The following is a 15959-nucleotide window of genomic DNA, read 5'->3' as shown; positions in this document are numbered from 1 at the left end:
TCTGAGAAATGCCTCAGCGGGAGCACTGCTTCCAGTTTTTGATCACTGCACTTCAAAAAAGATGTGAACCAACTGGAAGAGTCCTAAGAAGAGCGATGACAACCACCAGAGGTTTAGAAAACATGAACTATGAGGAAAGATTGCAAGAAATTGAGTTTTTTAGTCAGGAGAAGATAAGACAGAAGAGAAAGATAACAGTCCTACAATATGTAAGAGGCTGCTTCAGAGGGATACTCTGATTTCCACGTTCATGGCAGATAGGAAAAATAAACAAACAAGCTTAAACTGCACCAGTGATTCAGGGAAAAAGTGATTTGAAGAAAAGCTAATGCAGCACCGACACAGACCACACAAGCTGAGGAACCACCCTGGAGGTTCTGAAGAACAAACTAGACATTTGTCTGCAGCAAACGAAGACACATTGATGCTGTCTTTGGGTCAACTGATGGACAACACAACCTCGGGTTCCCTTCAGGCCTGTTTTTCCACGATTGGAATGTTATGCAACTGTAATTTTTAGATGTGTTACAGCGATTGTATCATTATGACATTAAAACTGGATCATCCAGTCCTCAGCAAGACAACAGAATTATAAGGAAATGCCAAGATGCAGTGCTAAACAGCACCTTTTTACAATTTCCTGACGCTTCTGCACCATTTGAAAGTACCTCGGTGCTGCCACAGGAGTGGGATTGTGAAACCGCCACGCAAGGTTCGGATTCAGAGGGAGATTCTGCTACTGCCGGCAGCTGCCGAAACGCCACAGAAAGTAACACTCTGACCAAAGCCACCCATGCGCGGCAGCTCACCAGGGCTCACGGGCTGCTACAACTGCACGCCACGACCCGGAACCACGCCGTTGAACCGCAGGTGGATGCCGCGGCGCCTCCTCTGCCCCCACAGGTGTTTCACCACCGTGACGTCAGCCGATGCACTGACGCGTCGTCATAGCGCGGGGCTGACGTCACAGCGAGAGGACACACGTGGGAAGACATCATGGCAGCCTCCGCCTGAGGTGGCGGGCGGGAAGCCCGGCCTGCGGGGGTTCCGGCGGCGGGTGCCCCGCCGCTCCCGGCACGTCCCGCCTCACCTGCCGAGCAGCACAGCACGGCGGGGCGGGCGCCAGCCCGGACCAAACCCAGCACCGTGGGGGCGAAGAACATCGCTTCGTCATCAGGGTGCGCCGTCACCAGCAGCACGCGGGCGCCAACCGTCCGCCCCGCCGCCTCCCCTTTCAGAGGGGCGCGAGCCCCGCCGGCCGCGTAACGGCGCCGCAGGCGGCGCGCGCCACCGAGCAGCAGCGCGAGCAGCAGCGCCAGCACCGCCGGCCCCCAGCCCCACGGCCCCGCTGCCATAGCGACCGCCGCCGCGCCGCTCCGGCGGGAAACGGGAGGGGTGGCGGAAAGGTTCCGGGGCACGAAAGGGTCCCCCCCCCTCACTTCCCCGCCTCGGGGCGGGGCCGCCCGGCTGCTGTCGCGGAAACGTGCCTCGGCTCTGCTTCTGTAGGGCTGCCCGGGAGGAGGGGCACACCGGCCAGGCGCCCTGCCCTCCCCGCGCTTGGCCGGGTCCCAGCGGGGAGCGGGGCCCCGCGGGCGGGGTTTATGCGAGGGCCGCTCCCGCTGGGTCAGTGGCTGCCCTGGTCCTGCAGTGCACCGGCCGGACCTGCGGGACGTTAACAAATAAATAACTAATAGTGACAAAAGTTGAGTTTTTCAGAGTGTAGTACCTTTTATCCTTGCACTGTGCTGCTGCGGAAGGGGCGCGGGTTAAGGGAAACCTCCAAAGCCGGGCAGGAGGAGCTTCTCTTCAGACACGTTCTGCTACCTGCGGATCTGTAAGGGGAAAAAAAACGCGTTTGGGGACATCTTACACGTGAAGTGAACCCTTGGAGAAGGTTGCAGAGTGAAAGGGGACAGGAAGTAGTAAAGTAAACATGAAAAAGGCAATCAGATACACCATGGCTTGGAAACTTCGCTTTTTTGAGACAAACAGCCAATAGGGAAGACAAGCGTGCTAGGTCAGTGGTGGAGACATTAGCTGGGTAGATTTAAAGAATAAAATGAGGGAAGCAAGTCAGAGTTTGGTATCTGAAGAGCAGCTAATACCTCACAAAGTGTACGCCTGACTTGTCTTCACAGATTTTTATTTAGACAATTTAACTTCCAAGTGAACAGGGGTAGTCATCGGCACGCGTCGGGATTAAAGGCTGCGGACGCCTCAGCAACACACCATGCCGCCTTAGCGTAGCATGTAACAGTGGAACTCGGCCACTGCAATAACTACATACTTGGTACAATACACGTTTTATAAGTTATCATGTTTGCCACAGGGTGAGCCCCTGCTTTATTGGTCTGAATAAACAATTGGGTGGATGCTGATCCCACAAACGTGGGGTATGACTTTTTGTACTTATTGGAAATTGTAACAACGATAATTTAATCTTGCCTAATGGTACCTCTTTTTTTTTCTCCCTCAGAGTAAACCTCATAATGTGATCTTATCACATCTGCAATTCCATATTTGCAGGTAAAACGCCATGCAGATCTGAAATACCTTATTGAAAAAGCAGGGAACAATATACATCCTCCTCACTCAGGGGGAGGAATAAAGACATCTCAGCTTTTAAACCTCTCCCTCGTTTTCCAGCCGCCGTTCCTGGCTGGAGGCAGGGGCACGCGCCGGTGACAGGGCGGGAACCTGACGGGGGGCGGGAAGGCCACGGCGGGGCGATGCTCAGGGCCCAGTTCGGCTCCAGAGGCCCCATTCGGCCGCCCCCCGCGCCCCGCTGCGGGGCCGTTACCGATTATTATAAATTTATATCGATTCGACCACAATTCTCCGGGGGGGGGGGGGGCTCTCCTGCGCTCCCACCACCCCTCCGGTCAGTAACATCGCCGGAGAGCCGGCAGAAGCTGCCGGTGGTGAGGAGACCCGCTCGCCTCAGCGCCGCCGCGCCCCGCGCTCGCCTCATGGCGGCCGCGCCCCCCCCTCCCGCCCCGAGCCTCCTCAGCGGGGAGGGGGAGGGAGCCCTTCCCCGCCGCACCGGGTCCTGGAAGGAGCATAGCAACCCTCCCTCTCCCCATCGGACCCGCCCGCGCCTTCTCGCGGGGCTGGCGCTGCCTTGGGCAGCATCGCACAACGGCATGGCGGGAGGATGGGGCGAGCCCCCGCGACCCCTAAAACGCACCGAGCGGCCGCGGCGCCGTTTGCTCCATATCTGCCAGGACCTGGCGAGAGGGGGTGGAGCCGCCCGAGCCGGGGGAGGGGAGGCAAGATGGCGGTGGCAGTGGCGCTGAGGTTGAGGTGAGACGCTGCGATCGTCCAGCCCCGCCAGAGCCTGCCGCCCCGGGCCGCCTCAGCGCCGCGCCGTCGGTAAGGGCGGGGGGCCCGGCGGGGCGGCGCGGGGGGGCGGCGCGGCCCGGGGGGGCAGCGGGGCCTAGCGCCTCCGCTGTGAGGAGGAGGAGGAGGAGGAGGAGGAGGAGGAGGAGGAGGGGGAAGAGGCGGGGGCCCCGGCCATCCCTTCCTCCTCCCCCCTCACCGGGGAGAGAGCCGCTCTTGTCCCCGGGGGGAGGGTGCTGGAGCCGGGGGGGTCCCCGGGGGAGCCGGCGGGGATGGGCAGTCAGGTGTGGGCCGGGGGTGCCGGGTGCCTGCGGGTTTTGTTATTTTGGGTTTGGTTTTTTTTTTGTTTTTTTTTTTTCTCCATTTACGCTGTTTGTGTGCGGGAAGGTCCGGAGGGGCGGGGGGTGGCCGTGAGGGATGGCCCTTGAGGGCAAGTTTTTTGAGAAATATCAGAGCATCGGTGTGTTGGGTGTTCATCCCTGTCCTGTGGGTAGAAGTGCAAGTTAACACCCCGCCCCCCTAAAAAAAAATAAAAAAATAGGGGCTATTCTTCAGAATGGGCCAGGACGCTCGGCCAGGAGCGCGTTAGTCCCCGAGGATGTCCTGCTTTCGGAGCCCGGCTTGGAGGTGCGCCTGCTCCAGCCCCACGCTGAGGCTGTCAGTGGTGGGGAGCTGTTGCTGATGCTGACGCTGAATTATTCATATAGGACCTGTAAACATCCCCAGCTTCTGTCATCCCTGGGCTGCTGGAGGGCACAGTGGAAGTCGCTTTTTTCTAGAATTATTCTGACTTGATGGTAAAGAACTTTGTACTTGCTGATTTTTTTTTTTTTTCTATACTTAAAAACTGTGGGTGTCAAGTCGGTTGCAGTTAGACAAGCTCCTAGATGGACTGTTAGTGTTAGGCAGGCTCAAGGAAGTAAGTATGTAGTCTGAACAGTCCATTGTTGTCCAAAACCTGCTGCTTCTTGTTTCACAGATATGGTCTTAGCAAGTGCGTTACCTTTTCGTGACTGTAAATACTGGTGTAACCTAAGAATAAAAAAAATGATTACCTATTACAATGAGAAGGGGATGTCTAGTTCTGAATACTTGGTTTCATGGCAGCATTCCTGTATTGTGCAGTATTTTTAGGTGTAGCACTGTAGTTATGAACTGCTAGAGCTCAGGCAGGGATTTTTATCGTAGGCAGTATGATTTGGGGGAAAAAACCCCAGTGCTATTATAAAACACATTACTATTGTGCTAAGTAGGGTGGCCATGGGCACAGCTTAAGTGCCTGAATAAGCGGACACATAACGTTGTGTCACTGCGCATAAGGACCGTGCAGATCTGTTGCAATTTTGCACTGGAATTTTATTCTGCAGAATGTTGTTATTCCTGATTAACTAAACAACCTTGACATTTGGAAAGGAAGTATGAAATATTTGAAGTGGATTTCTAGTTAGCTGAAATCTGGTGTCTTGTGTTGGGGGATGAAAGACCTTCGTGCTTATCCCAAGGATTCAAAAGTTCAGGGGAAACATGCCAACTACAGTGACCCTTTTTGCGAAAGCATGGTTAATCTTTTCTTGACATCGCTTTTCTGCGTGATATGGTATAGGCTGCTGAGGGAAAAAGTTCTGTTGTGCTTTCTGTGCAGTACAATTTGCCTGTTTGAAATATACTGTCTGATATTGGTCACTGAAATACCTAAGCTTGTTACTGAAACATGGGAAAGAGCATAATTTTGGAATCTTCTTTTTAAGAGTTATAATGTGCATTTTTTTAATGTGCAAAGACAATATCACAAGTGTTTGCTTCCAGAAGTGTTACTTCTCTCTAGCTTGTTAGTTATTGTACAAATCAATTAAAAGTAACTCTCCAGATTGAAATTACATGCACAAAATTGGAACATATTTACTTTTCTACATTGTGCTGCTGATTTATTTTAAATATACTTTATCTCCTACAACCGTTCATTTTAGTTGCTCTTTCTGGGCATACATGTTTTCATTGTGATCTAAAGGGATCTAGAAAACTCTCAAAAACTGTGGTAAAAGTAGGGATGGACTCTAATGCTTCCTTTCAATTTCCCCCCTCTAGTCCCCTTCCACAGTTCTTCTGGTTCTCTGACTCCTTCTTCTAAGTTATTTCATTTTTCAGTTACAGCATGAGTGAGAGATGCTCACAGGGCAGGGAAGCTGACTTTGCTTCAACTACTGCTAAATGCATTAAAGTAATTGAAAAAGTCTATTGTATTGAAGAAATATTTTTTTCTTTATTATGTTCATAATATTGGCATTTAACATATGCTTTCAAAGCTCTCAGCCAAAGTTTTGGTGAATTGTTTTATGCTTGTCTAGAAAATAGTTTTAATGAAGGTTTTCTTGCACGATCTGAAGTACTACTCAGAGTAGTACTACTCAGTGTGCGTAGCTACTTAAATTTAAGATTTTACCAACTGTTTAAGCTGAAAGGGAACCATGCCTCATGCAGGTGCACTGCAACACAGCACAATCTTGAGAACAGACTGGTAACCAGACAGTGGTTTCATAATGCAAACAAACATTTCCTGGATGCTGGTCTTGGACTCTTCAAGTCATTTATGTTCTTTAGTCAAATCTGAATCAGTGTTTCAGAGGACAAGCTATTAACTGAATGTGTTACCTGCTCTCTCTACTGCAAATATTCCAGATAAAAATTCAGACCTATGCAGGACTGCTGTCTGTAAATATTTGCTTTGTGCTATTTCTAAATTATGCAAATAGCCAGGAACATGCTGTATATATTTTCCATTTTAGTTTCGCTCTCCTTCAATGATTCTCCATCTAGTAATGATGTTTTGTGATGTTCCCTTCCTCTTCCGTGCTAGTTCAGTGTTTATCGACCATCTGTTAAATGACTACCGCAGCCTGGGCCTACTGGGGCTTAAGTTTAGTGAGCTGGGTGCATACAGAAAGCCCAGTCTTACCTTGGAGCTATGTTTCCTCCCAGTATCCTATGAGAGATTTCAATGTCCTTGAATAGCTTCACATCTAAACCACTCATGTAATATTGCCACTCCCAGACTTATTTGATTTGCAATTTTTTTCTTCAGGCTTAAGGAGGATGTTGGTCTCTGTGGTTTTGAAGTCAGTGACTTCACCTGCTTATGATTACAAAGGGTATTGCAAAATTAAGACACTGTATTGATACCAAGGTGCACCAGCTGTCTCTGAAAAATCCTATTGTGCATAACTCTTAGGAGTAAAAAATTCAGAACTGAATTTTTTTTGCAGACAGATTACCTGGACAAACTGTTGACCAGGACTTACAAACTCTGTGCATGTCAAGCGACTAGTCTTGGGTAAAACTGAAAATGAAAATACATTCACAAAGATGGCGAGGGAAAGAACACTTATAAATGAAAAAGGATGAGGTAAAGTATAAAATACGCTTAAAAGAGTATAATGTCTCTTTTAATAGCTCCTCTTGTGCCGTACATTCAGTTGTGCCTTATGCTGTGCTGCAGGGAAAGTGCATTTGGTTAATTCTCTTTGTAGTCCTCATGAAGTCAGAGGCACGCTTGTCCCGTCGAGAGTTGAAAACAGCCCCAGTAGCGTTCCTTGGCTGCAGGGCACAGGCCACAGGCTCTACGTGAAACGTCTGGTGGGATTCCTGGGCAGAACCTGGGGCCGCTTTGAGAAGCGGATGCTCTCCTAAATGGATTAAAATACATTCGCGTTTCAAGGAAGATGTCTGATGAATGTGAATATAAATCAGTGTGGAAACCTACTGATTCCTGCCCCGTTTGTCAATGTTAGAAAGTTAAGCCCATGTAAGTTCATTACAAGTTCAAGTGCTGTTCAGCAAACTAGATAGGTATATTATTACAGTTCAGCCGTACTCTTCACCTCATTAATAGTGGTTTTGGGGGGGAAAAAATAAAGAAGAAGAATTAGTTTAAATCAAAAAATTGTATATTCTTGGTTATCCACTGTAGAGTTTTGTCTCAGGTTCATGTTCTGCAACCCTTGTTTCTGTTTTCATGCTACCTGAAATGCTGTATTGGCAGAGAAGGGGTATCTGGAAGGTTTGAATTCTCCCACAAAATCAGTGTAATTTCATGATTTAGCTTTCTTGGAACCTTAATAAATGCAGTCACTTACCTGTTCCATTATAGCCATTATTTGTGTAGGTGCTGATGTTTCACTATGGTCTCAAAGCTCAGACTTATGCATATGTAGAACCTTGAACTTCTGGTTGTTGGTTTTTTTCCCAGATAAAAAGGTTTACTTACAACATTCGTAGTTCAAGATGTCTTCCATTCTTTGCCTTTTTCTGTGACCTAGAGGCTGCTGTGCGTTTCTCAGAGTTATATTTTTATATATATTGTTGCATTCCCTGTGAAGTAGAATGTCTCAAACTTAATCATAAATGTAGTTACAATAAACTTTGTTTCCAGAAGGCCCTTGTGCATTTCCTGTGGAGGATCTGATTAGACCTAGGCCTTGCTGTTATGAACAGTAAAAAAAAAAAGTCTTATTTTAACCTTATTGTATTTTTAACTAAAATCTAAACTTGATTTTATCTGAAGCCAGTCAACTGAGGAGAGTGATGAGGTTGATACTTAGTTTGTCCCGAACCCCTCTTTATAGTATGTGGTTTCTCTCATAATACATCATAGTTTGCGGAGCTATGGGTTTAGTCGGTATGGATGAGTCAAGTTACATTTCCTTTTCCAAACCAGAGCTGCTTTAAAAAGCTGCCACTACAGATATGCTTTTGATAATGAATGAACTACAGGGAGAGGCTGGAAACTTAAAACTGTGACCACATAATTTCTTGCACGTTAGATGATGTCAAAAGCAGTTTTAGCTGCAGATGGTTTAATGGTGGAAGAATAAATTCATGTGCAGTAGCTGTTTTTAAAGTGCCTGTGCTTTCAGTCCAAGATGGAGGAGCAAAAATTGTTGTTTTGAAAGAATATTTTATGCATCTTGTGTGATATATATGAAGTTTGAGATCATCATGGTTATTTCTAAATCATAGCTGAACTGGGAGGAAGTAGGTGAATTTGAGTAAACATTGAGTTGCTGGGCACTGACTCATGAGTGAGGGTGACTTGCAAAGGAAGGTTGTTGTAGTTCTTACTGCTGCTACAGACTGGTACGTTGGAGGATGCTTGGGTTGGTTTCTGTTTCACCTTATAGTTTTGTGGGTGAAGTTTGAATGCTTCAGTTGATGTTTCACAGTCAGCTGGGTTACCCCTGTGGCAGGGATGGGGGCCTTCAAAAGAGGAAAGGTAGATGTCTGCAGTTTGGGAACTGCTGCAGTTATGTCGGGGGGGGGAAAGCTGTCTCCCCTTGTGAATGAGAGACCGTATCTGTTCACTGTTCTCACTTTGTAGGGTTTGCCTTGGATGTTCGGTTTGGTTGGTTTCTGGTCGCTGGGTCATGAAAATGTTTGTGGTGTACTTTAACTGCATGCTGTTTGCTTTCTTGGAACAGCCAGGTATGAGAATCTGGTGTTGCTAGGAAAGCCAAAATATGTTTTAAATGTCTTGAGAATACAAGCTTTTCTATGATATACTTTCAAAACCGAAACACCTTGTAAGTTTTTTACCCTTCTTTGGTTTAAACCACAGCTCAGTGGTACTTTTAGTGAAGGAAATGTCTACACCCTTCATTTCCATTTCTGAATGGACTTCCTCCTGCCTCTTCTGGATAGTTTTGGTGTTACTGTGACCCTCCTTGGCAGAAGAGAGCTGGATAGGCTCCGTCACAGCGAGTAAGTGCTATTCCTTGATAAAATTCAGCAGAGGTGGTTTCTTCCCTCGAGTATTCCCTGTACCCCGGTGTGTTAACTGGTGAGTAGATACTGAAAATAGGTATTTTTATTTGAAATGTGTGCACTCAGCACCCCTTTTTTTTTTTTTTTGTGAGGCAAGTGGATACCTGATTAGAAACTTCCTAAGATGTTAACACAGTCTTAGTTTTTGCTGTTACGATCCCCCATATAATATGATAAGGTTGTGTATAGCCTGGGTCTTGATATCATACATTACCAACTTTTCTTTAAGCTCATAAATTACAAGAGAGATTAAAATAGAATTTCCTGGAGAAGAGTATCTTGTCAGCTGAATTTGATCGACCCCATTTTGGTAGAGCACAAATTCTATTTGTATTTGTAGTTACCTAGGAGGAGAGAAACTGTTATTTAAAGATGAAGTATAACAGTGTGATCCTGTGATTTGGCAACAGTTTGGTTGTAAATTGCATATGCAAATATGCAACCAATAATAACCTTTTGGAATGGCAATAAATAATTTTTAAGTACTCTATTAATATTTATTTAATGTTCCAAAAGCTATTACTTAAGTGCGTAAGGAGTTGGTAGTCTCTTAATGGAAAATCTTTTTCTATTAAAATTTGAAGTATAAAAATCGTATTTTAATTTTTTAGCTGTCTTGATGCAGATGGAAAAGTCGTGCTAGTACAGAGTAAATGTGACATTTTGAATTGACTGTTGTAATGCTCCTTGACTTCTGTCACTTCTGTAATTGGCTAAATTAAAGTATACCATGCTTCCATGTCACGTAGAATATGAATCAGACACCGTATAGCATAATTGTGAGTTAATGCTTTGGACATTCAGAAGTAAGACGATGTTGTACGCTAGTGGAAATTTCAGAGTATGAGAAGGATCACATTCATGTGTTTGGGTTTTCTTAGCATCTTTTTTTCAGATACCCCATTGCTGTATTTATGGCTTGATTCATATGATGTTAATAATTAATGGAGAGAATGTTACTTAGTGTTGCTAGTAAAACACAGCCTTAGAGATGTTAATTTTTTTTACTGTTTTTCTAGCAGGGATAGAAATAGCAATTTTTACGTCAATGACCTTGTGAGTAGAGGGAGTGCAACCACATGAGATTAAAGTTCTCAGGAATTTATGATATATTTCAAATGTCTGTCACAGAAGAATAAAAGGGATTTGCACAGGCAGAATTGTTATGGAAAAAATACTTGGAGAAAATATGTTCATTGTTTCTATTCATTCTAATAGCATATGCCCATATGCTTTCATTACAAGCTTCTCTACAAGAGTGTTCTGCAACATAAAACTGAGTGGAAAAAGATTAAAGAAACTGTGTAAGAGGTCCTGAGCTTTAAGGATGATGTCTGTGCTCTGCAAAAATGGGAAGCACAGTATTCTGGAACGTGTTTAAATAGCCTTTACCTAAATTGTCTTTAATTTCTGTGTTGACCTATTAACATTTTTTGCTCGTAGCATGCAAAGAATCTTTCATCTTTTGGGGGCATGCCCAACAGATTTTCATACTTAGAAGCACACATGTAAGCTTGGATATTGTAGCTGGAATACATTTCCTTCAGGTCTTGTTTTAAAGCACAAAATTATCTTAAATCTGCTCAGGCATTAACCTTCTAGTAGGTTCTTGAATGAAAACCCTGTGTCTTTTAGGACTGTCCTGTCTAATGGTCCTGTAGCTAATTTTCTCACTTACCATCCCATACCATTCCACAATACTTTGCAGATCTTCTTATCATCAGACTTGAAGTGTTAACGTAGATCAGTTTGACTCCAAACTTCTTTCTTTATCGCTAAATTTTTTCATTGTTGTTTTTCTGAATAACTGTCATATGACTGTGCTGATAATTGGACGTTACGGCAGTGACTGAAGGACCAATAACTGCTCTTGAAGTGTTTGTTTTTTAGTTAAGACTTTTAGACCACTAAGTCAGTCCTACTTATAACGGTACCGTTAATGTTCTGAGCATTGGAGTTTTAGGTGGTAAGTAATACTTAGCCTTTTACTGTGTCTGTTAGTTTGAGTAAATAACTTTTTATGTGGAGGTTGGGCCCATTAAGCTATTTTTAGAAATCTGTCAGGAACGTACATGTTATACATATACATTCTTGTCTGTGGCATATCCCCAAGATGCAAATTTGATGTTTTTCCTTGAGTGTTTGAACAGATTTATGATTCTCTGACAAAATAAAAATGCTACTAGGAAGATTTGTTTTGCACATCTAGCAATATACTTGATGGGTTTTACTTACATGAATCTCAACTTGTGCTTTTGTGTTATCGTATAGGAGTCAGAGCATTGTGTCTGGAAGGTCCAGACACAGGTCCGTCATTCATGAAATCTAGTTTCTGTGGTTTGATAGCTTGGTCCTTAAATGTGGCCTGTTTTGGTTTGGTTTTTTTTCCATGAGATTGTTTCATTACCTTTTTATGAAGTGAAATCCCAGAAAGAATTATTCACAAGTATTGTTATCGTGCTTTGGATAAAGCCTTTCTAACCACTGCTGAAACAATCCCTTCACTCTTCATTTTCTCACCAGAGTAAACTTCAAATAATACCCCTGAATTAATTTTGCAGTTCATTGTAGATACCCTGTGTAAGGCAGAGCCTTCCTTGTTCTGCCATAGTTTAGTTACATCAGAGCTCAGTTTACTAAGGCTGCTGATTTAAAAACAAAATCCCTCAACTCTGTTTAAGCCGTATAAGACTGTAATCTAATTCTTTGCACTCTTTATATCACACTTAGTTTGCTTAAAAACAAGATGAGGAAAACTCCCAAAAGGATGTGAAATTTAATTAGCAAATGTTGGTTAAGTACTTCAAGATGGCATGAAAATTACTCTAAATGCAAAAGTGTTAGCTTGTTTCATATATGTGAAGAAAAATTCATTCTACCCATGAGACCGGTCTCTTATCCGTGAAGGTGAATGTGAGAGGAGGAGGCAGGGGATTCCAGCAAGCAGGGCTGTGGTTCCACAAACAGGGAGTAGGTGACTCCGCCGTCCTTCTGCCCTCTTGACCCCTTCCCTTCTGCTGGCGTAAACATATGTGTGGCCGTGTGTTGAATGGTTTTGGGGAACTGGCCTGCTAAAAATAGTCACAGTTTTTAACCTGCTGTATTTTCCCAAGTGAAGAACTGCTTTTCTCGGGCAGTGCTAGCTTTGCCTGCTTAACGTGCTGCAAGACTTGAGTCTTATTTCTGAATCAGTCATTGACTGTTTCCTGGGTAGTCTTTGAGAGATTTCTTAACCTTTCTGTGACTCATTTTCCCGTGTGTATACTGAAGATAGTAGGTACTTCTGCTTCTTTCTGAAGCATTTTGAGATCTGGAGATCAAGAGGGATTGTTCAAATTAGTATTGCCTCATAGAAACCAAATCTGAAATTATGCTATGACTGTTGCCAATATACTACCCAGTCCGAAATGATTTGTAACTTACGCAAAATTCTCTGCATATGACAAACGTAAGTGCAAACAGTAGCTTTTAAGGGGAGGCCTGACTTGGATCTGTTCAGTAGTTGGAGCCGGCCAAAGAGAAAAATATTGTCATACCTTTAGAAATAAACATTGTTAAATCATTTCCTTGCCTGAGAAGCTCAAATTAGCACAGGGCTGAGTAGCTCTTCACAGTTCCTGAAACTGTTGCCCTTGCCACTGCTTTTCTCAGCTAGGTATCTTCAGACTTAACAGTTTCTTTTTTGACTCTTTGCTCCTATTTCTCATGTATTTTTAAATTATTTTAAAAAATATTATCCTTTTAACACTTCTGGGTTTCCCCATCCCTTATGCTTTACCACGGAGTCTGGGAGTGTCAGTGAAGCGGGTCACTATTGCAGAATGCACTGGGTTCTGAAGTACAAAACAAGATATATTTCTTTTTGCCCCTTCTAATTGTCAGTGTTCAGCGAGACAGACAATTTGCCAGCTTGGTTGGCAGCTGTATGAAAGTATTCACGACCTAACTTTATCTTTGTGAGACATTTAAGGCAGAATTCCAAAGTGTCTTAAAAGCTCTTACAAATGTTTATATGAGAAATCTCTGAAATTCCCAGAATAACATGAAAAGGTATGAAAATAGTTGGCTGAAAAACAGAGCCTTGCTGTCATTGAGCGGAGCTAGAAGTTGACCTCTTGTATCGTACTTTGTCAAGGGTGCTGAAAATGAATATGAGCAGCCTCTGTTCTGGCAGAGAAGAGGGAACCCGTGGAAGGATTGGTGAGGCAGAGAGAGTTAACAGCGAGGAGCTTTAAAGGAGGATTCTGATTGGATTTGAATGGAGCTAGACGGAGTTTGTCATGACTAATGGAAGGATACAGCAGTGAGGAAAGCCCGGATGCGATTGTTTACAGTCTACACACACAGTTACATTTTATGCAAAAAGACTGCAGTATTTAAACGTAATCTGAACGTATGGAACTTGGTGAGCAGGAAGCTAGCATTGCCCTCACCAACCAAGAAATAGGTTGATGAAGAATAATCTGTGTCGCTGGATACGTGCACGTAGATGCTGAAGAGGGAGGCAGATGCTTTTAGATTAAAGGTTACAAGGTTGCTTCCAGAGAAATCAGAGTTGAAGTCAAGTACTTACATGCACAGTTGCAGAATTAAGGTAGTAAGACAGGGAGAGATAGGCAGAATTGGTTGCACTTCTATAGGCAAATGTTGGTGAAACTTCCCCCCCCCAGTATAGGAGAGAGTGTAGACAAGCTCGTGCTATAGGAGACTGGGAGATAAGATGGGGTCTGCAGGGCGTGCGGAGAGATCAAATTAGGGGAGTGTGCAGGCACATATGGATGTCTGTAACAAGGAGAGGAGGCTTAGAGGGAGGGAATATTGTACTTCAATGTAATTTTGCATGTTGTACTACAGTGTTGAATTTGTCTTGAAAGAAATGAGGTCCTATGCAGAATCCCCATCCTTTAGCTCCCTCCCCACCTTGTAATTGCCAATATGTAACCATGTATTTTCCTCTGCTGTTACTGCCCATATCTCTTCCTCCTGTTGTGTCAGTTCCCTCAGGGAGGAAGAAGTATGCACCCCCACCATTGACAACTTCATTTTTTCTTTTTTTCCTTTCTTTGCTGCCCACCTCTCTTATTGAACACAATAATAACCCCTGATGCTGTTTCTGTTGACTTCTTCTGTTGGCAGCTTTTCTGTTTCACTTTTTTTTATTATTGTGGTGCTACAAAGAAGGTCATACTTGCAATTCTCAGTAGGAAGGCCGTTAAGCTGAATGTCTTCATATGTATTATGTAAAACTTGTAGGTTACAAGGTATAGGGTTTGCCTTATCATTGCTGCATGGATGAAGGATGTTCGTGCTTGTGCACCATGCCCTCCTCCTCCTCATGTTTCCGCATCTATTGCAGAATCTGGAGAGATGGTCAGGACCTCTCTTTGCTGTTGGTTGTGAAAGATTCTTATATCAATGAAGATTTCAGCACCAACAGTCCTAAGACAAACGTAACAATCTCTACACTAAAGTTCTTGTGAATGGAGAAGTAGCCTTTATAGCATCATACAAAGTGAGTGTGGATTGAACTTTCTGTATTTAGGTTAATGAAAAACTTGCGGTTTGATTGAATATTGAAAAAATAAGGAGAAGATGTAAATTGACGGAGAGAAACTAGAAAAGACCTTGACTGATGCAGCAACTGGCCTATGTCTGTGTGTGATTTTTCAAGTGGTTGCTCTCCTGATCCCCTGTGCATCCCCAGATTCTTCAGATCTACCTGACTGTGGTCAGCATGTCAGGGAAGAGAATAAGAACAGGATGAGCATTTATCGATATTTCCCCAGAATCTGGTGTACATTTCTGGCTCCCTGTGCCTCAGAATGGGCATCACAGAACTAGAGAAGGTTTGGAAGTGGTTGACAAGGAACAGCCAAGGATTCTTCAGCATAGAAAAGGTATGGCTGAAGGGATATGATAGAAGTCTACAGAATCACATGTGCAATGGGGAAAAAAAAGAGTGAAATAGATACTTGGTCTGTTCCAATGTGAAAACTAGAGATATCAAAGGAAGGTAGTGGTCCAGAGAGAACAAAAGCTGTTGGTTTCTCATGCGAAGTGCCACTAAACTGTAGAGTTTCTCGCAAAAAGCAGTTGTGAATGCTGAGCGCTTATACTAAGTAGTTCAGAAAACAGCTGGACAAACCGATGGAAGAAAAGGCCATAAAGAAATCTGGAACAGAAAGGCTCTTACTCAAGGAATCCCTGAGCCACAGGCTGCATCTCCAGGAGCCACTAGCAGGCTGGAGTTTGTTGGGAAAGTACTGGTATGCGCTCCCTAAATGCCTGCTGCTGGCTGCTGTCACTCACAGCACACTGGCCTAAAGGAGCTTTGATTGGATCCAGTATTGCTGTCTTTAGTGAGGGATAAGGTTTTTAAGGTGTAGCAGATGTACAAGTCCAGTTAGTCATATTCCACATGTTTATGGAGACTGCATATGGAGCCAGTGAGGTGGCACAAGTTAGGGCATCAGCAATTCAGTAAACTAAGATTTGTACTTCTGTAACCTCAAATTGTCTGGGCATCCTTATACGGTGAAGCCAGTTGTCCATTTAATAATAAATGGGAGTACTTATCACATTAGTGAACGTTTGGTTGAGCTGACAGTTAGCCACGTGCTGCAGTTTTACATGGAGTGGCATGGAAGTTGAGGGAGAAAAATCAAAGGGTTTTTTTGCTGTAGCTTGGACTTAGGAATACCTTTGAGTGTTCAGGTACTATAGCTTGCAGCTAAGTCTCAGTGTATATTAGCTAAAACTGCTTGCCTTCTGACACTGTTTCTTGATTAAATGGAGTGCATATGACT

At 44.2% G+C, this 15959-nt stretch overlaps 2 protein-coding genes across 9 annotated transcripts in view; one reads left to right on the top strand and one right to left on the bottom strand.

The window, feature by feature from the left end:
* Positions 1-1448, bottom strand: part of PIGL (phosphatidylinositol glycan anchor biosynthesis class L) — a 62751-nt gene extending 61303 nt beyond the window's left edge. Inside the window, exon 1 of one of the 3 annotated variants that reach the window (XM_075113626.1) lies at positions 1091-1448. In XM_075113626.1, coding sequence (XP_074969727.1) covers positions 1091-1355 — 265 coding nt within the window. In that variant the 5' untranslated portion in view covers positions 1356-1448. Of the gene's footprint in view, positions 1-809; positions 837-1090 lie in introns of those variants that run through there. The other 2 variants (XM_075113627.1, XM_075113628.1) reach the window with 2 other exon arrangements.
* Positions 1449-3221: 1773 nt separating this feature from the next.
* The window catches only part of NCOR1 (nuclear receptor corepressor 1), a 73218-nt gene continuing 60480 nt past the window's right edge, over positions 3222-15959 (top strand). For 2 of the 6 annotated variants that reach the window (XM_075113594.1, XM_075113590.1), the window contains exon 1: positions 3243-3372. The gene's annotated coding sequence lies outside the window, so the exon portion shown is untranslated. Of the gene's footprint in view, positions 3373-3847; positions 3967-4046; positions 4137-15959 lie in introns of those variants that run through there. The other 4 variants (XM_075113591.1, XM_075113593.1, XM_075113592.1 and 1 more) reach the window with 4 other exon arrangements.

This window comes from Phalacrocorax aristotelis, chromosome 18 (genome assembly GCF_949628215.1).
Source record: "Phalacrocorax aristotelis chromosome 18, bGulAri2.1, whole genome shotgun sequence".
Classification (NCBI taxonomy): Eukaryota; Metazoa; Chordata; class Aves; order Suliformes; family Phalacrocoracidae; genus Phalacrocorax; species Phalacrocorax aristotelis.
The sequence above is the reverse complement of the archived record's forward strand: the minus strand, read 5'-3'. Positions and strand labels throughout refer to the sequence as shown.